The sequence below is a fragment of the Miscanthus floridulus genome, chromosome 10 (assembly GCF_019320115.1).
Source record: "Miscanthus floridulus cultivar M001 chromosome 10, ASM1932011v1, whole genome shotgun sequence".
NCBI classification, from domain to species: Eukaryota; Viridiplantae; Streptophyta; class Magnoliopsida; order Poales; family Poaceae; genus Miscanthus; species Miscanthus floridulus.
The window spans coordinates 56,748,731-56,775,402 of NC_089589.1; the positions used below are offsets into that span (position 1 = coordinate 56,748,731).

The 26,672-nt window shown below is 43.1% G+C and overlaps 1 protein-coding gene and 1 pseudogene across 1 annotated transcript; both read right to left on the reverse strand.

Moving 5' to 3' along the window:
- Positions 1-16,492: 16,492 nt before the first annotated feature.
- LOC136484701 (putative protease Do-like 14) lies at positions 16,493-21,731 on the reverse strand (annotated as a pseudogene).
- Positions 20,551-21,606, reverse strand: LOC136488690 (uncharacterized). Its single transcript, XM_066485532.1, has 2 exons — positions 21,399-21,606; positions 20,551-20,648 (listed from the first exon to the last, which is right to left on the reverse strand). Exons 1-2 carry the CDS (start codon positions 21,604-21,606, stop codon positions 20,551-20,553), a joined length of 306 nt encoding a protein of 101 aa, XP_066341629.1.
- Positions 21,732-26,672: the final 4,941 nt, after the last annotated feature.

The following is a 26,672-nucleotide window of genomic DNA, read 5'->3' on the forward strand; positions in this document are numbered from 1 at the left end:
TTCCTTGGCCTTAGAGAGATGTGAGTTGCTATCCCAAAGAATGCCATATTGCATCTCAAGTTCTTTGTGCTTTTTATCCAAGTCATAATGCTTTTTCTTGAGAGCTTTATTTGCTTTCTTTGTGATAGCATGGTCCTCTTGCTCTTTGGCCAAGGTCTTACGCAAGGATTTCACCTCACTTTTCTCTAATGCAAGAGCTTCTTTGCTAGCAATGTAGAGATCCTATTGTTGAATAAGAGTCTCTTCTCTAGATTCTAGCTTAGCTTAGACACTCTCTAGATCCTCCATTAGCTTAGTGATGAATAATTTAGTCTTTCCATCCAAAATTTTAGTTATCATGTTTATTTCTTCATCACTAGATTCATTATCACTAGAGCTATCACTAATATCACTACTAGAGATATCACTAGGAGGTTGAGGAGATTTGGCCTTTGATTTGGATTTTACCTTCTCATGCTTTGCCATGAGATAAATTGTGGCAGAACTGCCTAAAATAACACACCTTCGGAGGTGCTTGTCTTCCACTAGACACTAAGCACCCCAAAAGCAAGCTACATCGGACGATTCCACTGAGCACACCCCAAGAGAGAACTCAAACAATCCACGTTTTTCCTCTAGGATCCAATAATGAGAATGGGTTTACAATACTTAGTCCATTTCATACATCAAGAGTTCTCAGAAATACATTATTATAATAATAAGTTCAGAGTGTAGAATTTAAATAGCAGAATTGAAATAAACTTCTAACGATAAGATACAAGGATCCATCTGTGCCCACCAGAAGAATCCTCCACTCAAAAGCTACTCCTCAAGCTGCACCTGCAACAGGGGTAAATAAATCCTGAGTACACAATATACTCACAAGACTTATCCAACTAGTGGGAATAACTTCCTAACTCTGAAGGATATCATAAGCTTTATGGTTTGCTGGGTTTCCTTTTTGCGAAAAGCCTTACTAGTAGTGAATCCTTATGGATGTTCTTATTAGCAGTCATGATTAGTTCATTTATCTAGCCATTCTATGTAAGCACATGTTCTACTTTCAAGCAAGAGTTGAGCAATCAGATCCATTTCACCATCTTTCATCTTCCAGTTCTTACTATGGTGCTAGATCGTAGACAAGTCATACCATATTACATGGCAATTCGTGAATCAATGTAGCCTAGCTGGGTATCCCAAAACACATGCCCCGCTTGTAGCCCAGGCACAAGCAGGACTAGCCCACCACTCTCCTATCAAGGGGTCCAGATCCCTATCCAAACTTGGACTCCAAGCCCCCACTCCTGAGTCTCAAACTCAGTGTGGTGCTTAGACCTCCACCATCCCCGCCTCCAATCAGTCAGACCAGAAAGAGCCAAAACCCATGATAAGGGAGCAATGAGCCTTCCCTGCTTCCATAAACAAGTATGTGCTTAGGATAATAAGTCTGTGACCTGACTAGAATCCAATACAATGGTCGGTCCTTAACCGACACGGATAGGGAAAATAGTATAACCAAGCTATGCCCTATTGGCCGCAGGACACAACCTCTTACACACATCAAAACCCATACCGTATCCCTGCCCGGTCTCCATTTCCTTTCACCATTTTATCATGAGAGTGATAATAATAATCACCTATTGTGAGTAATGGTAGGTTACTCATGCTACCGATAGCCTAAGCATAACAGCTACTCGACCTATGCTAGTAGGACTCCTATATATCCAGTGATCATTCAAAATAAGGGTTATGCACCAGGGCTTGCCTTGGGCAGGTGCGGTGTCAGCTTAGTCAGTCAGTGGTGGCTCTAGGACCTCCTCCTACATGAGGATCTCCTCCTCGTACTCCTTGATCACCTCCTTGAACTCGTGGTCTCCGATGGTCACGATCTCTACCAACTCGTTCTCTATATGCATACGATGATGATGCAACACTTAATATTTTAGCAACAGCAGCTCCTAAATTAAGAATACACATGGTAAACTACTAAGCTAGCTCTAATGACTAAGATACTAAGCTAACTATCATCTTCACTAAGTAAAGTGTTGGGTTCAACTAACAAACACCTAGTTTTACAAATGAAGGATATATCTTTATTTCTACTAATGATTTAATATATATTTAAAACAAAGAGAATTTAACTACCCTTATGTTAAGTCTATTCTAAAGCTACAAAAATTATAGTGAGCACATAATAATACCATAAAGCTACTGTAAAATTTCCAAAGCTATAGCTATCACCGTATTGCCACAAAAATTCTTACAATATTTAACCTAATAATATTAAGCACTCTCAAATGATTTAATAGTTACTGGTATCAACAAATATATATATGCACTAAATACACCAACAGATATAGCACAATTTTAGGAACTAACAAAATTAGTTTCACAATTTTTGGATACTTACATGATTTTATATGATTTACCAAAGTTCAGCTCAGAATTAAAATGAAAAGCTATTTCTATTCCCCACGAAAAAGATAAACTCAATTCGGCCCAACGCGGCCCACGCGGTGCAATGCGCACGCGCGAGCGCGCGGCGGACCATAGGCGAGGCGCGGCCCACGCGCGAAGGCGGCCCGCGGCGAGGAAGCCCGCGCGCATTGGCACTCTTGCAAAAACGCCCCTAGACTATAGCAAAACAACCCGTAGTCCACGTTACTATTTCTATAGACAGCGACTTTGCAACAGAACCCTCGGATCTTTCTCCTCTTTTCAATGGCAAGGTCCTCGGCCATCCCCACGCGCTTTGGCATGGCGAGCAGTGGCACTAGCGCTTATGCCGGCCATATGGGACCCCCGCTGACCTATCTACAAGGCCGACGTTCACCTAGGGTTTGACACGAGACGATGGGCGGTAGTTGCATGAGCTGGGACGCCGTATAGGGACCTCACCACGACAACGGGCACCCTGTGGCAATGGTGATGGTGTTCAGGCGAGCCACAGCAACAAGGCGGTAGGGGTAGTGGGTGAGCAACGACCACTCACCAGTGACCTTACCGAGAAGCCACCTCGGCCAGAGATGACCCGAGTGAGGCTGGCCACGTGCGCGCTGCAAGGTGAACGGCGGACCACAAAGGCACGGCCACGTCAGCGATGAGGAGGTGGCACTAGAGCTATGACTAGCATGCGCACGTCAAAGAGAGAGCCAAGGCTAGCTAGTAGTGCAAAGGAATTGGCGTGGGATGAAGTGGTGGAGACTAGACACGACGCGGGCGGCAACGGGCCTTAACGGCACGTCAGTCGACAAAGCTCCAAAATTAGAGCTCGGCGTGACGCAAGTCAAGGCGAGGTGGGGTCGGCTGGAGAGGGGGCGTGAAGGCGGAGACACGAGCACGAGGAATTAATAAGATATGCTCGCTCTCTGGCTTCACTGTGACATGACGCGACGGCGGCAGAAAATAGAGGAAGAAAGAGGGAAAGAGAGAGACGACGCGGCAGGTGGGCTCGGCTCATCCATGCCTTGGCGGGACGCGAGTGGTGAGCATGGGAGGCCCACGCACCGGCGCTATGGACAACACGTGCGCTTTCGACTGACGTGGCCCGCGTGCTGTAGTGCCATAAATGGCATGGCGATGGTGGCTCACCCACGTGCGCGCGACAGAGGCGACATGCATAGGGCTAGCAAAAGCATAGAGGTGCAGCGGATCAGTGCGAACGTGACGATAGCGGTAGCATCGCTACATGAGTAGTGCCGGCAAAGCAGCGCGGCCATGGTGGCACCCAAATGATAGTGCGAGGTAGAGCAGTAGGGCATAGGGCTAGTGGCTCGCTGTGGCCAGCCTCGGCCAAGCCCAAGCGGCACGACGACAGCGGCAGCAGCGCGGCACGGTGGCAGGAAGGCCAGGCGCATGTGAGCGGCAGGCGCGGCGGCTCGCGGTTGGCGACTAGCGGCGTGCCCACCATGGCTAGGATGCGGTAGCAGCAACTGGCCACAACGTCGGGGCAGGACAGCCTGGTGACTGCGCCCAACATAAGAAGACAGCCTGAGTTCATGTTATGCATGGATTTTAAAGCGTTCAAGATGTCTAAACCGTTGATCCAATCCCCAAACCACTTTTGCTATACCTTAGAGGGTATATTAGGCTACTAAAACAAGCCATAATACTACCCTACTCCTTAAACCCAATCTCTCACAATAAATTGCTAAACATAGTTAACCCAATCTCTCATAATAAATTGCTAAACATAGCAATGTCTAGCGGTCGGCAGACTTGAAAATTTCTAAGTTTTAGAGCTGAATTTGATTTCCATTTGCGATTTCTAAGCTAGTGGAAATATTAGCTAGTAATATCATTTTTCGACCGCAAGTATTTCACTGTCATCTACAAAGTTTGTACTTCAAACTTTATTTAAGTATGACACACATGTTCTATAGCATTTTTCTTAATAAAAATTGGTTTTAAACCCTAAGTGATATAACATGACTATCAAATCAACTTTCGCTCTGCATTTTAGTTGATCGTTTCGAGTTATAGAAATTGATCTACATACTTTATCACTTGCATTAACACATAAACATGATGCTCATGACATGTTTTAGTAAATGATTTACAGTGTAACACCGAGGGTGTTACACAAATGTGAGGGGAGTAGTAATCATCATCGGACATATTGTTGAAGAGCCTTGGTGTAGGGGATGACTTGTGAATGGCAACGGTTGAAATCTTCTCATCCTTTTTACTTGTGCTCTCTTTAGTTGAGTCCCATTCATGCCCAATGTGAGCCTCTCCCATGTTCTTTTTGCTCTTCCTCCGGTCGGCCTTGTCCTCTTTCTTGTATTTGTTGTCCTTGATCTCATATGCACACTTGGCAATGAAGTGATCGGTGCTACCATAATTGTAGCATGTCCTCTTTTTCTTGTTTGAAAAGTTTCTCTTCACTACCTTGTAGCCTTGCTTCTTTAGCCCCTTGTGAAATCTCTTCATAAAGAGAGCAACATCATCAATCTTCTCATATTGATCATCATTATTTTCACTTTCACTTGAAGATGATGTGGTCTCTACTCTTTCTTGAACTTGCTTGCTTGCTTTGGGCTTGCTAGTTGAAGCTTGTTGGTTGGTCTTGGACTTGCTTGTAGAGCCTTGCTTGCTTGATTTGTTGGCTTTGAGAGCTACATCTTTGATCTTGATGCCCTCTAGTTTTGCTTGCAATTCTCCAAGTTTCTTCCTCTCATTTGCTTCTTCTCTTTGCATGTCAAAGGTCAAGATCCTCCCAAGTATATCATTTAGTGTGAAGTACTCAAACTTCTTCTTATCAATAATTAGAGTGACTATGGTCTCATTTCTAGGTGAATAAGCTTCCAACATAATCTTGACAACTTTGTGATCATCTATCTCATCACAACCATAGCCACTAATCTTGCCCACCATTGTCATCAACCTATCAAACATCTCTTGTGGCCCCTCTCCATCCAAGATTACAAACCGATTGAGCTTTGACATCAACAAATCAATCCTTACCTTTCTCACTTTATCAACTCCTTCATGTGCTAGGTGCAAAGTGTCACATATTTGCTTGGCAACATCAACTCTAATCACTCTATTGTACTTATCACCATCCAAGGCAATAAGCAACACACTTGTGGCTTGACCATTGAGGTGAATGATTCTCATCTCTTCTAGTGTTGGGTTCTTGGGATCAACCGAAGACTTAAATCCATTGCAAACAATATCCCAAATGCTGGGGTAAAGACCTATAAGATAGGCTCTCATCAAGTGCTTCCACTTGATAAAGGTAGTCCCGCGGGCACATTGATGAAAGACCTCTGATCATAGTTAGTCATAGGAATAGAAGAGTAGTTAAAGGATACGGCGGCATATTTATTGTTATTGGCCTTGTCCTTTCCTTTCTTCTTTTTGTTCCCCTTCGACACTTGGTATGACTCATCATCTCCATCTTCAGAACTACTTGATATGCTTGATGATGTACTTGTTGCCTTCTCTTCTTCTTCCTTCTTCTTCCCAGCTTCTCTTCTTCTTTTTTCTTGCTTCTCTCTTGACCCTTGTTTCTTCTTTCCTTTGCTTCTTCTCCTCTAACCGCTCCTCCTTCTTCTTCTCTCTTGCTTCTCTTTTTAGTTTTCTTGCCTCCTTTCTTCTTCTCTCATTATCATTGAGAGCTATTTTGGCATCGGTAGCCTCAAGATGTGGTAGTGTGGTGTTGCTTGCTGTCGATGCACTCAGCTTGCTGCTATCCGTGTCGACATCCACTAACTTCAAGCCACTAACTCCTCCTTCCGGCTCCATAACTCACGCGGTGAAGCGTATATGAGATAACCTTGCTCTGATACCGCTTATAGGATCTCTAGTTGGCCTAGGGGGTGAATAGGCCTATCAAAACAAACACTCAAACTTTTATCAATTCACCCTGCAGCATTGCCGCTCTGACGGGCAGTACTGCCGGGCCAGAACAGCGGCACTGCCGCACCTATAGACAACTTCGAGTCACAGTTCAAAATCAGTGAATGGAAACTTATATCAGAAAAATTTCTCAGCTTACTATAGGTATGATAGTCATAGATCGAGAGCTAGAAGTAGTAGGAACACCACACAAGTAGATCGACTAGAAACCCTAAAAATCACCTCAACAACAATATGACATGTAAGTAATGTAAATTAAGCACAAGAGACACAATGATTTATCCTATGGTTCGGCTCGCCACTAAGGCTTGCCTACGTCCACGTTGTTGAGGTTAGCCACTAAGGCTTAGGGCTTTCCAATCCTTCCTCATTCTCAAGTCAAGAGACTTAACTCTTGAGATGAGGAGTGAGTTTACTAGCTTAAAGAGATGGTTACAAACCTCCCTAGGCTGCCACACAAGTTGGCAAGCTCCACGGGCGACGCTCTAGCCAGCTAGGAGCCAAGCTCCAAGAGTAATAAACACAACCGCCGGCCAAAATGTGAACCAAGTGCTCTTTTGAGTTGAGAAATCAATGGAGCTGCTCTCTAATCTAGTTTTGGACCCTTTTCTCTCAAGGATTGATGGAAAAATCAATGGATTTGCTTGAGGGCTCAAGGTCACTAATGGAGGGAGAGAGATAGCTCCTTTTCTGTTTTGGACGAGCTAGAATAAGCAGAAGGAAGAAGATAACCATTGGGGAGGAAGAGGATGAGTATAAATACCCCCTCAGCCCCAACGGTCACTTAAGTTGCGGTAGTGCCACGGCTTAAGTGCGGCAGTGCCTCACTTCAAGTGCGACAGTGCCGCACCAGTCAAGACAACAAGGGTAAGAGTGAAGTTTAGGCTATCTTAGCTGTGAATCTGAGGATGCATGTGTATGTTTGAGCACTTGGTAGCACATGTTAGCTTAAGCATTAAGTACCCCTTAATAGAATGGCTTTTTCCTATACTCAAATTCAAAATATAAAAGAATTTAAATCTCCTTTGAGTTTGAAGCCATCAACATTTGTAATTGGGGGCTTCTCCATTTCGTGTAGCATCCTCAAATATAAATTTCCTGCTTGTCATCTCGATAAATCTCATTAGTTCTCTAATTGTATGGTCATTATCACCAAAACCCATAATTAGGGCTTGATTGTACTTTCACACCACTCTTTCTGGCATATACTTGCAACGGATTAAAAAGTTTATAAGACACCTTAGTAATCAGTAAATGCATTTGGCAGTTTATTTGTAATATTATGCAAATCAATAATTCTTTGAACTCAACATTTAGTACGTGATCCTGAGCTTGAAATGTCTTATGCATTCCAAATAATTTCCTGGCATTATGTATGGTACATCAAATCTCCCCCTAATGCCTGAAAATGCTCATTGTAAAAAAACCAGCATATGGGTTGTAAATAAATCCTCCATAAGAGATCTAAATACTTAACAATCGACGGAGATTAAAATATCATATTGATCCCCAGTTTCCTGTGTGTACCCATCAATGTATGCTGTGGTGGTGAGATTGGTACGTATACAACGTACTCAATCTTACACAAATAAAAAATCTTCTTGGATTCCTACGTACTAAATGCACATGGGGGATATGAAGATAATCTCAAATCAAGAGTGTGTAAATCTACCTGACCCCAACATGAAGTTGGCAAATAGCAATTCACTAACAATGGTCCTACTATGACCTTGATGTCATACTCATAGATTCCATTTATCCTTTCGGATATGTAACTAAATTCTTGTTACACCAAACAATCGTCATTGTAGGTACAAAAATCCAGTAGTGTTCAGAATAATGAGCTCACAACAAGAGCCATTATTTACCAAATGCATGGCTGAGTGTGGATACTTTCACACACTCTAAATCATCTTATAGATGTATCTTTACAACCATGAAATGCCTAAACTGTCCATACAATCTTTGTATTAGACCCATACATATTCTCTTGAATATGATCAAGGAATCTAAGACATTTAATCTGATTTTAAGATAAGAGGGTCTTAAAATCTATTTCCCTTGTGACACTTATCATATCCACACTTTGAGAAAATCTTGACCAAAAGAATTGCCAATAATTTTCACCTCATCCCGTATGATGGCCAAGTTGTTCATTCCAAATCCAGAATGCATCAATAGTGTGAAAAATTATCTTACACGCAACATGTTGTATGGGGATGGTTGTATGCATAATACAACCAAAATGAGACTTATCTCATTACTTATATGCCATATCCAATGTTGTCCTTTTGTGTTCACATACAAAAATCCATTTGGATATCTCTATAATTTAGTAAGATGCGAGTTGAATTGGGACATAATTAAATATCCTCAATTGCTAACTCAGTATCTAAGGAAGAATGATAGTGGCAAAATAGGCCAAACAATCATTGCATCGCATCAGCGATGGCCAAAATATCCCCTCTTCTTGTCATAAGAACTAGGAACATTTTGCTTCCCTAGTTATAGAGTCTGTGGTACAAATGCCCACTAGGCACATATCATTCCACATTGAAATGATTCCCATACAATCTATTTATGACAAGAGTTTAATGAGATTCTCGTCTAATATATAGAAATCCATAAATATTACCGAGTATCAAATACATCAATATGATACCCACAATAGTTATGCGTTGACAACACAAATATTACAACATCTTTAATGGACATTATCACATAATATCAACGGACGATGAGATTATCCCAAATCTCAAAACAAATCATTCGAAGCATATTCGATGATCATGTTGTCCATCTCTGTGATGTTCCCTTTACAAGAAAAGGAGAAGTGTTGTTATGTGATCCCATAAGTTCCAGCATAAACAACCAACCTCCTATGTGGCTTCATATTTTAAGATTGAAACACCCTTCATATCTTATTTCTGTAGCTCCTGTTTTATCCCTTATAGAATGTTGATATAGATCAACTACAAATTTAAGAGTACAACATTGTTTAGCGCTATGCTAAACACAACCACATATATGCCATTACTTTTTGTCATTCTTGGGTTTACATTGCCATCACTCATATTGCACATTAGGCCTTTTGCTTTTACTAGTGGAAGCAAATTGCATGAACAATATGATCATAGTCTTCAATAGGTTGAAAAACTAGAGACATGATCCACTCATGATTAGCCTCAAGCTATATGAGTTTATTTATTGTTTATAAAACTCTTAAAAAGTGAGCCACTAAGAATGTGCATTTTTTTCCACAAGATAATCTTATTGATGATCTTTATGGACGTATAGTACCTTAACTACAGTAAAGCACAATTCCCTTTGATCTATAACAAACAACCCCTAATTGAGGTTTATTAAATTATTCTATTAGTCCATGGGATAAAACCAATGTTAATGTCCATTGTTCATATGGGATAGTGATGCCATCTAGAGCGAGTTCATCAAACTCCTCTGAAGTCAATATTCACAACATGTGACGAACCATTAATGTAATTAATTTACACCTGAGGTAAATTAAAAATCACTATGGTGATGTAATCTCTAATGCAAAAATTTAGGGGGTTCCATATATTGTCACTTTGTTTTAGATTGTTGAAGATAGTCGACAAAACTGTAAACTTTCCAACAATTAGAGGTAATCATAAGATGTGTAGACCTCACGAACAATCATTATTAATATTGGCACACACATTGTAGATAATCTCTATGTCCGAAACATAGAGTAGATCTCTCAGCAGTAGGCAAATAATTTGCTGCTATAGGCATGGTCTCTGGGCTGATATATTCATAGGAATATACCGCAGCCAATGTCTAAGACTACCACCTGTGTATAGCCTTTAATAATGAATGATGGTAATCATCATAAAGTGTACCATTCTTATATTTTCAAAACACTTATTTGGGACAACACAATATAGCTAATCATCAAGTTCAAAATAAACATGATGTAGACCTTTCAATAATGGGCAAATAATCGCTGCCATAGACACGGTCTCTGGGCCGAATAATTCAAGATGAATTAAACGCAACCAATGCCTAGGACTCTATCACTTGTGTTATGATCCCACATATATGCAAGATATGAATATAATAATTTTGCATAATCCATCATTAATTAAGAAATATTTAATTAAGATGATCTATTGTTGTTAAAATGCAATTTATGAAAAAATTGCCAAATTAACGAGTCAACAAAGTATAGGAATAACTCTATTGTACTGATACTGTTAAAACAGGAAAATTACTAAGCACATAGTGCTATAGTGGGCTTGTGGCATAACTATGCAAAATCCCGTATGATCAAAGCAAAAATCCGCTTCCTATGTTAGCCTCACTAGCAAAAAAATAGTTTGGCTGCCATTTTGCTTTTTCAAATAAGGCACATATGAGCCTAAATTATCTATCCTTAATTATCAATTAATTAAAAGGATCCGATTTTGTTGCAACCAAAATTAATTGCCAAACAACAAAATCGACAAACTATGTATGCTTAGACATATATAATTTTCTGGTCTAAAACCAAAATAATGTATTGGAGTAAAAACTCTACCATACCGATACTGTTAGAGTTTATGACTAAATCAGAAGGCCATAAATACAAAAAATATGTCTCAACATTAACATAGTAAATAACTACAATATATTATATTATGATGCAATTTCTAAGAACACATATCTCAAAAATTGGTTATTTACACAAAGTAAATACTGTGCATCATAATTTGTTTAAACCAGAGGTCTAAATCGAGCATTTAATATTGCAGAAATGTATACGAGGTCCAACATGAAACATGAATACCCTAATAATCTATTAGAATTATTATTATGTTGTCACATAAAATATAAGGGTTTATGTGCAAATCTGCACAATCTTATCCCTTCCGATAGGCCACAGCCACAAACGCACGGACGGTTTCCAAAATCGCGTCGGTTGGCCTCACGGGCGTAGATGCCGCCGCCGGCCTGTTGGCAAACGCTGCCGACTGCCGTGGTCGGGCGAGCAGCCGCGTGAGGGCCATGAGCGCCGGGCCGAGGACGCCGTGCAGGGGCACCAGCCGCAGGCGCAGGAGCCGCCGCCCGCCGCGCGCGAGGCGCAGGCGCAGGGCCGCCTCCGAGGGCGCGGGAGGGGCCGCCAGCCACTGCGGTCGTGGGCTCGTGGCCGCAGTCGGATATCAACCGCCAGCCGCTGCGCAGGCCTGGCCGCGGGACCGGCCGCCGGTGGCAACTGGCCACGGGCCGCAGGCGCGAGGCCGCCGCCACTGCAGGCGTGGAGGGCACCGGCCGCGCACTCAGGGGCGCGTGCGCGTGGGAGAAGCCCACAGCCATCCGGGCGTGAAGGCTCTACTGCCGGTCGAGCGCACCACGGCCGCAGCACTCGAGCATGTGGGAGCCGCGCCGCGCGTGCGGTTCCGCTTCCGCCGCCGCAAGGCAGGGCACGCGAACGCCACAGGCCATGCGGGCGGGAGCCGGAGGGGCGCGCAGCAACCAGCGTGGTGGCCTAGGAACTCGTCCGTCGTCCAATGCCATGCAAGGTAAGAGCATGAAGAATTGAAGAAAACTTGATCTGGGCTTACAGTCTTTGTGTCCAGATGCATTTTTCTCCGCCGAAGATGCCCAGCATCGACATCTTTTCTTCTCTTCCAGCCCAAAACCAGTGGACGTCGTCGTTGAAGAACAGGTTGTGCCGGCAGCATTAAAATTCTTCTACGTAACTCCTGTGCTTCGCCATATCAGGAGATCGAGATTGGCCTCCACCGTCAAGAAAGAACAAAATTGTCCTCGAATTGTCGTCGGTGTTCTCATCGCTGGTGAGACCGGCGTGCCTTCGGTTCTCCGTCTGGACTGCGATGGACAGAAGCCATCGAGTTTCGGAAGTCGCCAAAACTCAGGGAGGAGCAAGTGCGTGATAACGTGTTAGAAAACAGAGAACGAGAGAGATCGATTGATGCAAATAATTGTACGTTCTATTTCAATGAACAGAAGTGTGTATATATATATATATATATATATATATATATATATATATATATATATATATATATATATATATATAACTACTATTCTATATATATAGAGTTCACGTGAGCGATTATAAACGTGAAAGAGAGAGCGGTAAAAAGACACCCTTTATTAATCTCTAATTTATCACTAAACAATAATTCTTAACAAATCTATGGAACATTTTCTCAGGAAATAAAACAGGCATCGAATCATCAAATCTGGTATCCATCACTTTTAATATCGTGGTTAAATATACGAATCTCATAAAGTATTGTCGCCAGTGGCTCGAATGGCATAATAACACGTACGGGGGCGGTGAGTGATCGAGCGGGTGATTTGATGTGTGTCCATCATCAGTTTCTCCGGCAATTCGGGGAGCATCGATGGGACTTGGACGCAGTGATGGATGGGTCTGGACTTGGAATATCTATTCATTTATTTATTTATTAGATTATGTGCAAATGGGAGGAGGCGTTTTCATGCTTTATTATTTCACTCTCAATTGCGCTGGAGAGAGCGAGAGTCGCATCCCATCACACGCAGCACCAAACACACGTCCTTCTCCCACGTGGGGCCATGCCTTCTCTCTAGGTTCCCCGCGGGCCCCACCCCAATAATTACACTGCGCCCTTCCTTGAGAGCTGCTGCCATCGTCTACAACTTCTTCACACTTGTTTCGTCAATGTATGTATGTATAACATAAGTACCGTGAAAAATGGAATCGTATATGCAACTTATTCTTTCTATTTGCTCCTTTTTTTTACTTAAAAAAGTGTGCGACTCCATGGCAAATTAGGTACAAAATGATCCTGGAAAAAAGAAAGAAAGAATGAAAGGAAAAAAGTTGGTACACCATGAACAATCAAACAAGATGCTTTCCCCCAAGGAAATTATTAACTCCAACACCCTAAACACACAACAGTTCCACGCTTCCAATATTTCCTCACTTTCGTTCACTATCAGCACAGTTGCTACTTGTCTCTCGCAAGAGCGCTTCCACACGCAAGCGTATTTTCCCCCAAATCATAAAGACGGGAGCGACGCGGCGGCAAGTTTGGGTGTGTTTAGTTCGCGAAATGAAAATTTTTGATGCCACATCGGATGTTTTGGGAATGTCGAAAGAGGTTTTTGGATGCTAATAAAAAAAACTAATTACATAGCTCGTCTGGAAACTACGAGACGAATTTATTAAGCCTAATTAATCCATCATTAGCGCGTGTTAGATACCGTAGCACTTATGGCTAATCATGGACTAATTTGTCTTAAAACATTCGTCTCGCGATTTCCAATCAAACTGTGCAATTAGTTTTTTTCATATATATTTAATAATTCATGCATGTGCCGTAAAATTCGATGTGATAGGCCTTAGAAAAAAAAACGGGTGCCAACACGGGACGGGGAGGAGGGAGGGTGACCACTGACCAGACACCAGCACACCACAGGCAGCGCCAGAGGATTCGGAAGTGTTTGTTTGGTCTGTGCGCCACGCGCGGATCTGCAGGCCCGAATTTGCCATGAAATTTGCAACGGCAGCCCGGACGGATCTGTGATTCTGTCGCTTGGGGCCCGCCTGCCTGTGCCCCACGGCCACGGGATGCCAAGGCGCAATTTAAAGCCGCCCCTGGCAAACGTGGCAGGGTACTCAATACTCTCGTACGGTCTCTTTTATTTATGAACAGGCTTGATGGCCCGTTCGGCTGGTCGGAGCCGGCCGCTTTCTCCTCACGAAACACTGTTTATCTACCGGTCAAAACGATCAGCCGAAAATAACCGGCCGGCTTTAATCCAGCTCAGCCGAAAGGTTGGCCGGTTGGGAGAATCCTGTTCGGCTTCCGCCATGGAGGGGAGGGAATACACAAAAAAAAAATCCATCACAGACACAGAGCCACGGATACAGATAAAAAAATCGTATTCGGACCGCTCGAACCGACCACAAGCGTACATTTGTTCAGAGGAGCTTTCCGGTCGTCGTCCTTAGCAAGTGTTTCTGCGGTCGTAGGTTTTTGAGAATCCTGTACCGTTGTTTAGAATTTAAATGTGTACAGTATTCCACTGCAAAACTCGTTCCCCTCAAACTCCATGCAAAATAAAAATAAACACAAAAGGAAAAATAAAGAGGAAGAAAAGCATAGAAGAAGCGAAATGAAGACGGGAGTGAGGAGGCACGGAAAGAAGAGAAAAGAACAAAAAGAAGAATTAAAGAAAATATAAGCGGAGAGGAGAGAGAGAGAGAGGGGGAAGGAGAGAATCAGGTGCAGGTGGTGTTTGCGTAGCGTAGGTGGCGTGACGTGCGATGCTAGATTCTGCTCCCGCACCGGCACCGCGGTCTCAGCGGCCGGCCGTCCGTCGTCTGCGTCGCCATCGCTCTTCACCCCGAGGCCCCAGCCCAGCCCCACCGCACCCTGAGTCCCATTCCTTGTGCTCCTCCGCCGCCCCCTGGCCTGGCCTTTCCCGTGGCCGCCGCCGCCGTGTTCCTGTTCCTTCCCCTGGATCTAGTTACGTGGAAAAAGGGAGAGAGAGAGATGCTCTCGTCGTCCTCGCCGGACTCGGACACACCGCACACTTGGCCGGCCGCCGGCGCCGCGGCAGATGGTTCCGTTCCGCCCCCAAAAAGCAGGCGGTGTGGCCTGGTGGCCCCCTTGTTGATACGCGAACCACCTCGCTTTCCTAGCTCCCGCACACGTGGGCCCCAACTCCCAACGGTGCCGCCTTTATAAAAAAGAAGAAGAGAATTTTGATTGTTCCCTCTGTTGCTGTCTAGTACTACGTAAAAACAGATGCAATCAAAATTTGCCCTTCCGAACAGCCTAAAAATCCCTTGTTCCTAGCTCTCGAAATAAGTTCCTTTTTCATCAAAAGGAGAAACTTGTAAATAAAAAGAAAAACGCCGGTGTCACTTCGCCTCAGTCACAAGGATGAATGAGTATTCAAACAGAAGGAAAAAAAACAGAGAGTATCTTCTCTCCATGATTGCTGCCAATCATACACCTAGAGCATGTTTAGTTCCCCCAATTTTCTGAATTTGGCACTATGCAAAAAAGAGATTCCCTGTTACATCAAATTTGCGGTACATGCATGAAGTACTAAATGTAGACGAAATAAAAAACTAATTACATAATTTGATTGTACTTTGCGAGACGAACGTTTTGAGCCTAATTAGTCAATGTTTGGACAATTATTACCAAATACAAACGAAATGCTACACTGTGCTACAGTGCATCTTGATTTCCGGCGGCGCCAACTTTGGCCGGAACTAAACGCGGCCCTACATGTCACAGAGCTCAACTACAGTATCTCTCTTTTCAATTTGCTTGATTTAGACGTTTTAGTAGCATGACACCATACACCCATTATTCTTTCATCAAGCCCCACCCCCACACACATAAACTTTCTGACTCTGCACTGCACAGATCTTTCGTGTACGTGTACAGCACACATCACAGGCCCACAACTCTACACAAAAACTACGCAACAAGTCCACCAATAGCGCTGCATTATTAGCACAAAAAACAGCACATTATTTTCAATACCGTGTATTTAAGTACGGAAAAGATTCCCTGCGAGACGAGACGCGAACTGATCAGCTGTTGGTACACCATACAGGTAGACAAAAGTGTACGTCTACCAGAGCCGCACCCCCCCCCCCCCCCCCCCCCCCCCCCCCCCCACCCCCAATGATGAGGCACGAGAGGGACGTGTCATCCAACAACCAATGGAGATGGACCTAGGGTTCTGGGTGCTGCACAAGACAGCGGATCCGTAGTAGTGTGTGCCCACACACACAGCAAATCAGCAATGATCGACCTGAAAATCCCAGCAGACCAACGAGCACACGCACTCCGTACAACATTGCTCCCAAACAGTCATACACGCTGATCATTTGGCCGTTGAAAGTCTTTTGTAGTGTCGAGTGCACGATTTCCTGACCTAATAGATTCCACAAAATCTTCACATCATAGACAGTGGGTTGAAAATTACAGTTTGGAAATGGAATTGCGATCTTATCTAGCTAGTTTGCTGTTCGGTCACTTTACTATGCAGATTGCACAGGTAAGGAAGCTATGATATGAATGAAATTAACTGGCGTCCAGGTATCAGCATCTAAGCATAGTACTGCATAGAATGACAAAACATAGTGACATTCTTTAAGAAAAATCAAGGAATTGGTATTCTTGAACAGGCATCGTTATTCAATTCAAAGAAATAAAATGAAAACCTACTGCTATTGATTGTAAATACATGCTACAGAAAACAAAAACCAACAAGTACCATGACTGAGCATGGCGCTAATATATATTTCCTATATATTTTCGTTCCTTTCCTTGGGTGGTCCTGTCACCTATCATCCTCTGGCTACATACAGAACTCAACAGAAAGTATTATCTTAAGAAAATTGGAGTTACAATGGAGAATCCTCCCCTTAGGATTTAGCTCAGCTTCCCAGCAGATTAGTTTAGGTCATCTGCTAGCATCTGCCTCCTCTGGTATCACAGTTAAGGTCACTGTCACATTGTTCGCTCTTTTAACAAGAACTTTAAATGGTACTCCGACCTTGTCCCCCATGATATCAATGATCTGCAGCGAACACTTTATTATTGTGTTTGTACAAATAAAGAAAAAGAATATAATCTTCCTCTTGAGTTGTGGGTTTGAAAGAAAAGGAATATTGGAAGGAAAAACAAATGTACCACTACTAGCAATTGGCTCTAACCAGGTGCTTTTTCATGTCAAAATTCAAATAAGATATTACAACTTAATATGATAACTACTTTCAGGGAAAAGAAAAGGAATCCTGCAAGTATATTAAATCGTATGGCACACATTTTTTTTGAAACGGCCGTGGATTTTATTAGACGAAGAAAAAACAAAGGTAAGTGCCGGCCCATTTTTTTTAATGGAAACCGGCCCAAAAAACCACGATACAACTTCAAACCAACAACTAAAACCATCATGTACCACACATCACTAGTAGTTATCTTTTTAGTTACCTCTTTGATGCTCTCAACTGGTTTGCCACCAAATTCAACAACCACATCCCCAGGACGAAATCCTGCTTGTTCAGCTGGAGATGCTGGTGTAACCTGATTGAGAACCCACATACTGTCAGCAGACCCATCATTGAGAAGGTATTATCAGAATCAGTATGACAAAAGTGAAGTGTGCCAAACATATATTCATAACTCACACAGCGAGCACAGTAGCTTATATCACACAGTACAAGGTGTGTTATTTCGTAAGCGGAATTAATAATAGCTTACCATAGGAACAAGCACCCCTTTTCTTACATCTGGAAAAGTACTTGATTTTTCTTTGAGCTGTGCAATGATCATGGGATTCAGGTCAAGCATCTTTAAACCAAGCCATGGCCTTACAACTCTCCTGCATTGTATATTGGAAACAAGCATAAGCGGCTCCCAGACATGCAGGTAAACAAACATGAATAGTATAAGTCGTCCAAAATAAATCTACTCAAAAAGGTTGGTACACACAGTCTTACTCCCACAGATAACTTGCTTTCTCCAGTTACAAACATAAGTTTCCATTAGGACATTGATATGGCCTTCAGTGTGACACTTTGACTAGCAATATCTATAAAAATATACTATCATAATGGAAATAGTTATAGATTATGAAAGGATTTTTATAATGGATCTAACATAGTCAATCTTGAGTAGTCCACTGGCGGAGCCTCATAGAATAGAGGCGAAACTGGGCGCTGGCCCCCCCTTGCCTCTGACAAAAGAAGAGTCACAAGCTTACGAATCTCTGAAGTTATTAAACTGACACTGATTTAGTGCAAGAAGGAAAGGCAGGGATGAGAAAAGACAGGACATGTGAAGTGGTAGCTGCATGCTACTTTAGCTATGAATGACCGCAGGAGAAACAAGCAGGCGATGGGAAGTCATGCCTGCCTACCAATGCAACTGCTACAGTATCACCTTTTAAAACATAGCCCCCCCTTAATTCTGATCCACCCTCAATTTGTATAAAATTTTATATGTTGATCACAAATTTTTAATAAAAAAATTTACTTGGTACAAACCTAGATGTACATATATTTATGATTGAAGGATCTAATGAAGTACTATTTTTTTTTCTCGAATACGCAGGAGAGCTGCGTATCATTGCATTAATGAAGTACTATTATCCTTTTATCAGATAAAATGAAGCTTGGAAACACTAATGGTATTGCATTTTTCATTGTTTCATTTTATTCACACAAGTACTTTATTACATGTTTTGAACTTCCAATCACTAGCTCAATCCAAGAGCACAAATCATACAAAACTATAGAAAGAAATTACAAAGAGAAAGCTAAAAGACGGCGGTACCATGATATAATAAAATGCAAGCAGTATTATGCTATGCGTAAGAGTAAGGCATACCCATTTTTCTTAAAGTTCTCTACTATTTTAATGACAGAGTCAATTGGTACTGCAAAGCTCAAACCATCAGCATTCCAAACTTTCATCACATTAACTCCAATAATCTCACCATCAAGGTTCACAAGAGGGCCTCCAGAATTTCCCTGCAGCATACAAATGTGTCAAAATAGTTTATTCAACAGATACTGAGAAGGAAAACAGAATCCAACAAAATTGAGAATCATAAACAATGTGTATATGCATTGCAAGTAAAAGGCATGCTACACTGACATTTTAATGTTTATTTTGACCAGAATCTACATAATCTTCTGCATTTTGTCGGGACATGATGAGGTGAGGTGACAACTGATGAGGCATAGTTACATGGCCAAAACATTCAAGAAGAACTAGTAAACTCATAGCAAATGCAAGATACTTGCACACTAATTTCACATGTTAGCAACACAAAACCAACGGTCTTGCCTTATTAATAGCGCAATCTGTTTGCAGATACTCCCTTCGTAATCCTCCAAGACCCAGATCACTGCTTTTCCGGTCAACACAGCTACAACAAAGAAAAACAAAAGTCAACGTAGACAATTTTAGTCAACAAAAAAAAATGTATGCATGCAATTTTTCATGAAACTACTAGTATTAATGATAACTCGTGAGAGTAAATTGAATAAAAATGATTAGGTCTTAACCTGACAATACCAGCGGTAACTGTGTTCTGAAGAGAAAGTGGACAGCCCAGAGCAACAACCCAATCACCTGGCTGAAGTCGAGATGACTATCCAAGCCTGGCAGCCGGTAAAGGGGTCATAGATTTAATCTTCACAACGGCAATGCCAGACAGGCGGTCAGCATTAAGGACAACACCTTCAAATTCACGACCATCTTGTAAAGTCACACTAACCTGTAACAACATTCAACCTTCTAAGAGAAAGATGATGAAGGAAACAGTTGAGTGTAAAAAATAATAACCTCAATGAAATCATAATCAGTGATTTCAAGCAGTAAGCACAGATACATATCATACTATGTAGCAAGTGTTGTAATTATCCATGCTGCTGTAGCTTGGAGCATTGGGTCACTAAGTTTAGAACATTAACCCTAGTACTTAGTAGATAAACTATTGTTGGTCAATCTCAGCTTAAAAGAAAGGTAAAAGGATTAAGGACATTAAGTTAACTCAATTACAAAATTAAGAGACAATTTTGAAACAAATCAAGACCAAAACTGTCCTAACTAGGTACAAAATACAGAATATTAGCATCCACTACTGCCAAACTCTTCTCTCCAAGGATAAATACAAAAGCATCAAAACTTACTTATATGGAGTTAAATCAACCCTTCAGAAATCAGAACTAGTGTCTGAAATTTAGCAAAGAATGAGCTACCAAATTGACACAAATGGTTCTTCAAACAACAATCCAAATGCACGCTTCACATTGTCCACATGACCAATGATAAGCGGTTGACGGTATTTACACAGTCAGCATGTAAGGATAAGATAGTGCCAAGTTAGCAACCTTTCTCCTCACAATTGCTTTTGTGCTTTGGAAATCTGCAACAACATGCGCACATGTGAATATTGTCCCATCTGGATCTATTATAGTTCCAGATCCGATGCTCTGCTCTTGCACCCATCCATGCATATCTACAAAAAAGGTGATTTGAAAAGTTCAGTGCACACAGCTACAACACTGGTGAGGAATTTGACAGTTTTCCAGTAGACGAGAATGTTCTCACCATGCATAGAAGAAATGTTTACAACAGCAGGACCAACTGCAGATGCCGCCTTGGCAATCGAATTCCTGCCTAGACACCCTGGTCAGCATCTTGAATCACCTGAGCTTCCGTCAGAACCTTGGTCTCTGTGGTCATCAGGTGAAACCAATGCAGACGCGAAGGTATTTAGTATAGGGAACCCTAGAAACACATTTGGACACAGTAAGATCTTCAACACAGAGATCTATCTTACCAAGACGAAGATAACAACTAACAAGGCAACTGCAGTTTCAGGTAAAGCAAAAATGCACTTCGGTCTCATCAGAGTTAATAATTAAGGACATATTAAAGGTTCTAACTACAAACATTCCCGATCATATCTTCGTCAGTTTTGACCATCCTTAACTGTCAACTGTAACTATGATGCACATAGGTAACTCAAAAGTTTATCATATTTTGAAAAGGATTATTGCCCGGACTCAAGCTAAGACCCTGCAAGCAGGCTGATGATATGATATTTAGAAATTGCCACCTATCTACATGATCCAACACATGCAACTTTTCATGACATGCCCTTGTACATTACAAAGCGTGTTCGTCTCGACATACATTGGTCCACTGACTATCAGTAGTTCAGTACGGCTGAAAAGCTCAGAGTCCAACCTCAGGTCCCTCTACTGAATTGAACTAACAAGACCCGCCAACGCGCATAGTGCCGTACGCAGTATGGTCTACCTGAATCCAGACACTCACCACACCATCCCAGACAATCAGACGGAGGTCTAGCCGAGACGCAGACTCAGGCCCAATCGAGTGACATTCCAAAATCCCCGAACCCAAAACCCCTTGGACGGGCAACCACTCTCGAGTCTCTACTCCGCCACGCGGCAAAAGACCGTCTCCCCGACGGCCCAGACTGAAGAAGAAGAAGAATAAGAGGTGAAAACGGACCTTGGTACGGAGACGGGAGCAACCACGGGGAGAAGAGGCGGGTGCCGGAGCGGAGCCCCTCGGCGGCGGCGGGGAGGGCCTGGCGGAGCGCCTGCGGCGGGGAGGCCGAGGCGTAGACGGCCGTGTCGGGGTCGCGGCCGCGCGAGATGGCTGCGGCTGCGGCTGCGGCGAGGAGGAGCGCGGCGCGGCGGCCGCAGCGGAGGAGCATTCTGGAAGGATCGCTGGCTGGCTTGGCGTGCCGCACACGAGGAAAGGAACGGGGGAAACGCAAGCAGAAGCAGAGCAGGAGCGGCGCGGCCGTCGCGAAGCGTCTGCTGTAGAAGAGAGAGAAAATGGACCTTTCCCGCAGCCCGCAAGAAGCTACTGGTAAAGCCGAGTTGGGCCAGCAAACCCCGCACGAATTCAGTCCAACCCCGCAAGAGTCTGGGGGAAACGAAGTGACGAACCACTAGTCTATTATTTAGCGCAAAGTACGGTCCCCTACGCTTTTGGATCCAAACCACCTCCTTCTCACACCCTTAGATACCAATTGCATTTGCACAACAACCGCAATGGCCGAGCCTTCTGCCAAGCGCACACGGATGGAGGAGGAATCTGTGTTAGAAGCCAAACGCACACGGACGGACGAATCGGAGGATGAATCCGTGCGCGCATTGACGGAAGAATCGGAGGATGAAGCCGTGCCCGATGGCATCAACGAAGATCCGTTCATTCCCTTTGGATGTGGCGACACATGGGCACTTAGCCTCTTCCAGAAGAGTTACCGGAGGATGAACGTTGTGCTAACGGAGCTCGGTCTGGGCACCGTCAGCTGGATGCAGAGGAGAAAGTGCCCAATTACGCCTATGTTTTTCACCTACTCGCCAATAACTTGGACAAACCGTCAGGCACCCTGAGGGCCGCCTCTAAGGAGGTGGCTGACAAAAAGGGAGTATGAGTAGTAGACATGTAATTATCTTAATTATGTTATGTTAATTATTATGATAATGAGAATTTGCTTAATTATGATGCACGCCCATTGATTTATTATCATTTTAGTTTTCTTATTATGTGTGCACCCGTAACTATATCGACGTATAAATCTCTTCGTTCTTAGTATCTTTCTTGTTTAGTTCCGTTTTCTTGTGGGAGGAGATATGCAGATATGCTTTTTAACCGTGAGAACTATAAGATGGAATATAAACCACCCAATCTTGAAGAAGGAGCACCTCGCAAACTTGAACCCCAACACCATCTTAGTGAGGTGCTTTATCTCACGTCTGTGTAGCCAAGGCAAATACTACGATACTTAAAAAATAGAGTAACAAGCATCACAGTTATTCAGTTATTAATTATTTTTAAGGCAAAAACTATATATAAATGACACAGTAACAAGCATCACAGCCTCACAAGGAAAAATTTTATTGATAACTTCAGTTACATTTCACAAGTTGTACAATAACAAAGACCTGTCAAAGACTACTGAGTGTGCAATAACAAAGCCCTATCGAGTACAGGTATAACCCATAGTAGAGTTTGGAGCCTAATAGAAGATCTGTGATCATCAAGGTGCTCTCCTATTGAGCACCCTGATGACCTAGTAGGCCGCAGACAAGGAGAGCAAGGACGAGGCAACACCTCGCAAAACTTTCACCAGCATCTCAGTGAGGTGCTTTAACTTCCTTGCTGCACCTCTCATGGTCACTACTAGAAATCCTTTCATCTATGACGTTTTGGGTACGACGATCCCAAATTTGGTCACTGAACAAGGTTCATCAATGACGAAATTTCATTATTCGTCATGGATGACCGGTTTGGGCATCAACCCCTTTGTTCAACTATGACAAAGTAGAAGAAATTGTCATAGAAATGTTGTGAGCTTTGTCATAGAAGTGAAGCTCAGTAGTTTCACCATTGAGGTCCCACCTGTCAGCCGAAATTTTCGTCATAAAAGTGAAATTAAAAAAATGTGCGGTGCCTAGGAATCGAACCTAGGACCTGCACTTCCCAAGCAAGATGGCTTACCATCACACTACGAATTCAGACGTGTTACAGAGTGGGAACATTAATTTATTATCTATTTGAATAATTCATATATTAAAAAAATGTGCGGTGCCTGGGAATCGAACCCAGCACCCTTCACTCAGAGTCAAGCTGCCTTACCATCAGAACACGACTTTGGTCATGCTCAGAGATGATTTTTTTTCTTATTCGTTTATTGAATCAGTTCTATGACTCAAACCCAATCTAATCGTGCTGCCCCCCAGATCCAAACCCAAACCAAATTCGGCAGAGGGCGGGAGTAGGTTCTCCGTTGGCAGCGAGCCTCTCCGACGGCCAGCTCCGGTGAACCGCTCTAGCAGCCTAGCTGGTACAGGATGCGCTAGCGAGCAACTGCTCTAGCGGTGTAGCGGGCTGCTCCGGTGGGCACCTGCTGCAGAGTAGGTTCTCCACCGGCGGCGTGACTCTCGAGCATCTACGGCGAGCGTCTCTGGTGGACAGCTCCGGCGAACCGCTCTAGCAGCCTAGCTGGTACGAGATGCGCTGGCGGGCAGCTCCTCTGGCGGCTTAGGGGCTGCTCCGGCGGGCACCTGCTGCAGCGTAGCTGCTTCGGTGTGCACCGGCGGCGTGCTAGGGTGGCTACTTCAGCTACTTAGAGGTATTGTCCCCTCCCATTGCTTGCAATTTGTAGAGCAGTAGATGTTTAGACAAGGATTGGTAGAGCAGTTCATGGCTTTTGTTCAGTTACTTAGACCTAATTTTTTTGCATTCAGAAGATGGATAGAACATGGATTCGTGCTACTCGGTTCAGTGATGATTTCACTGCAGGTGTTGATCAGTTTATGTCTTTTGTTCGAGATAGATTCAGTCCGAATGATGCTATACGTTGCCCATGTCGCAATTGTCTGAATCAGTCTTCACGGAGTCTAAAAGATGTGCATGACCATGTTTATCTCCATGGATGGTCAGCTACATATACTCGGTGGGTACACCATGGAGAAGATTTTGATGTTGACATTGTGGAATTTGGAGAGGATGAAAATGTACCTGCCTATCTAGGTGATGTGGTAGATGTGGAGGAGCCCGACAATGAAGATGATCATGATTCGGTAGAGATAATTGCAGACTTGTACACAGCTGTACAACAAGATGGAGAACAACCTATGTTTGTGAAAGTTCTTGAAGATGCAAAACATGCTCTTTGCCCGGGTTCAGTTTAGTCTAGGTTCTCTTTTCTAGTAAGATTGCTACATATCAAGTCATACTACAGGGTCAGCAACACAGCATTCAGTGCATTTTTGAAGTTATTATCAGGGTCATTCCCTAATTGTTGTCTTCCAGATTCATATGACAAAGCAAAGAAGTATCTCAAAGAGTTGGGCCTTGGATATGAGTTAATCGATGTCTATGACAATAAATGTGTGTTGTTTCGCAAAGGACTTGAAAAACATGACATCTGCCCAAAATGCAAGGAATCTAGGTGGGTAGATGGAGATGCTGCCAAATGGATTCCTAAAAAGATTTTGAGATATTTTCCTCTTATACCAAGGCTGAAGAGGATGTTTGCAAACAAAGCAACATCGGAGGAGACCCGGTGGCACAAGGATAAAAGGGTTGCTGTGGAGAATGAAATGACCCATCCAGCTGATGGCTTAGCCTGGAAAGATTTTGATGCTGTGTTTCCAAGCTTTGCTAGAGATGCCAGAAACCTAAGGCTTGGTTTAGCAACAGATGGGTTTAATCCATTTAGAAACATGAACACAACTTATAGCATGTGACCTGTACTTGTAAAGGTATACAATCTACCTCCATGGTCATGCACCGCTGCATCCAACTGCACAATGGCATTGCTCATCCCAGGACTAAAGTCTCTAGGCAAGGACTTTGACATATTCTTATAGCCTCTCATTGAGGAATTGTTAAAACTCTAGGAGGGAGTTAGTACATATGATGCATTCACTGGTGGGAAGTTTGACCTTTGTGCTGCAGTACTATGGTGCATCCATGATTATCCAGCTTTGGGTGTATTGTTAGGGCGAATCACTAAAGGTTACTATGCATGTATCTATTGCAACAAAGACCCATTATCAAGAGTCTTAGGAAGAAGATATGTTACATTGGACACCGTCGCTATCTTGATAATACCCACAAGTAGAGAAGAAGCTTGGCCTTTGATGGACACCGAGAGAACCGGGGTGAGCTAGGAAAGTTGAGTATGCATGAGACATCATAGTGTCTAGAGAAATTAAAAGATGTTACTCCTGGTAAGGCTGATGGTACCAAGAAAAGGAAGCGAGGATAGAAGGACAAGGAGCCAAAATTGTTTAGCCGAAGGTCCGCTCTATGGGACCTTCCTTATTGGAAATACTTGAAGCTACCACATAATCTTGATGTGATGCATATAGAGAAGAATATATGTGATGCCCTTCTAGGCATAATACTCTGTCTTGAGAAGAATAAGGATACAGTTAATGCGAGACTTGATTAGCAGGATATGGGCATACGTCCTGATTTGCATTTAGAAGAAGATGAAGACAATTCAGTTTCCATGCCAACAGCATGGTATTCCATGGAAAAAGAAGAAAGGGTTGCATTTTGTGTATTTCTAAAAAGTATTCGGTTTCCATATAGATATGCTTCCAACCTGACAAGATGCATTAGTTCAGATGGTTCCAAGGTGTAGGGCCTCAAAACCCATGATTGCCACATCCTTCTTCAAAGAATTTTAGCTATTGGTCTCCAGGGACTAGTGCACGAGGACATATATGTAGCAGTTGCAGAGTTGGGTAAATTTTTCTAGGAGCTTTGCAGAAGGAAACTAAAGGTTGATAGATTGAAACGTCTAAAAGCAGAAATCCCTGTGATACTTTGCAAGTTAGAGAAAATATTTCATCCTGCTTTTTTTGATGTGATGGTCCACTTAGCTGTCCACCTTCCTGATGAAGCACTCCTAAGAGGTCCTATCCAATATGGATGGATGTACCCAATCGAACGACAAATGGGCACTTTGAAGGGGTATGTGAGGAACAGGGCTAGACCTGAAGGGTACCATGGAGTATGTGAGGAACAGGGCTGCACTTAGCTGTCCACCTTACTAATGTTGCACCTGTTTGCTGTAGAGTACCATGGAAGATATGTTGGCCTAGCCTGCTCAAGACTTGGAGACACCAAGATCTAGTACTGAGATAGTTTCAAAGGTTCTCTCACAAACCAGTGCAGCTTATACATTCCTCAAGAATGCTGGTATTGAAACACCAGTAAGCAAGTCTGCTGTATCAGCTGCAAGAGAGGCAC

Excerpts from the sequence above, each read along its gene's own strand:
- LOC136488690 (XM_066485532.1), bottom strand. The coding sequence starts at position 21,606 with ATGCTCCTCCGCTGCGGCCGCCGCGCCGCGCTCCTCCTCGCCGCAGCC. Across the intron at positions 20,649-21,398 it reads GCTCCCGTCTCCGTACCAAG|GGTTCCCTATACTAAATACC; the intron begins GTCCGTTTTCAC and ends ATGTGTTTCTAG.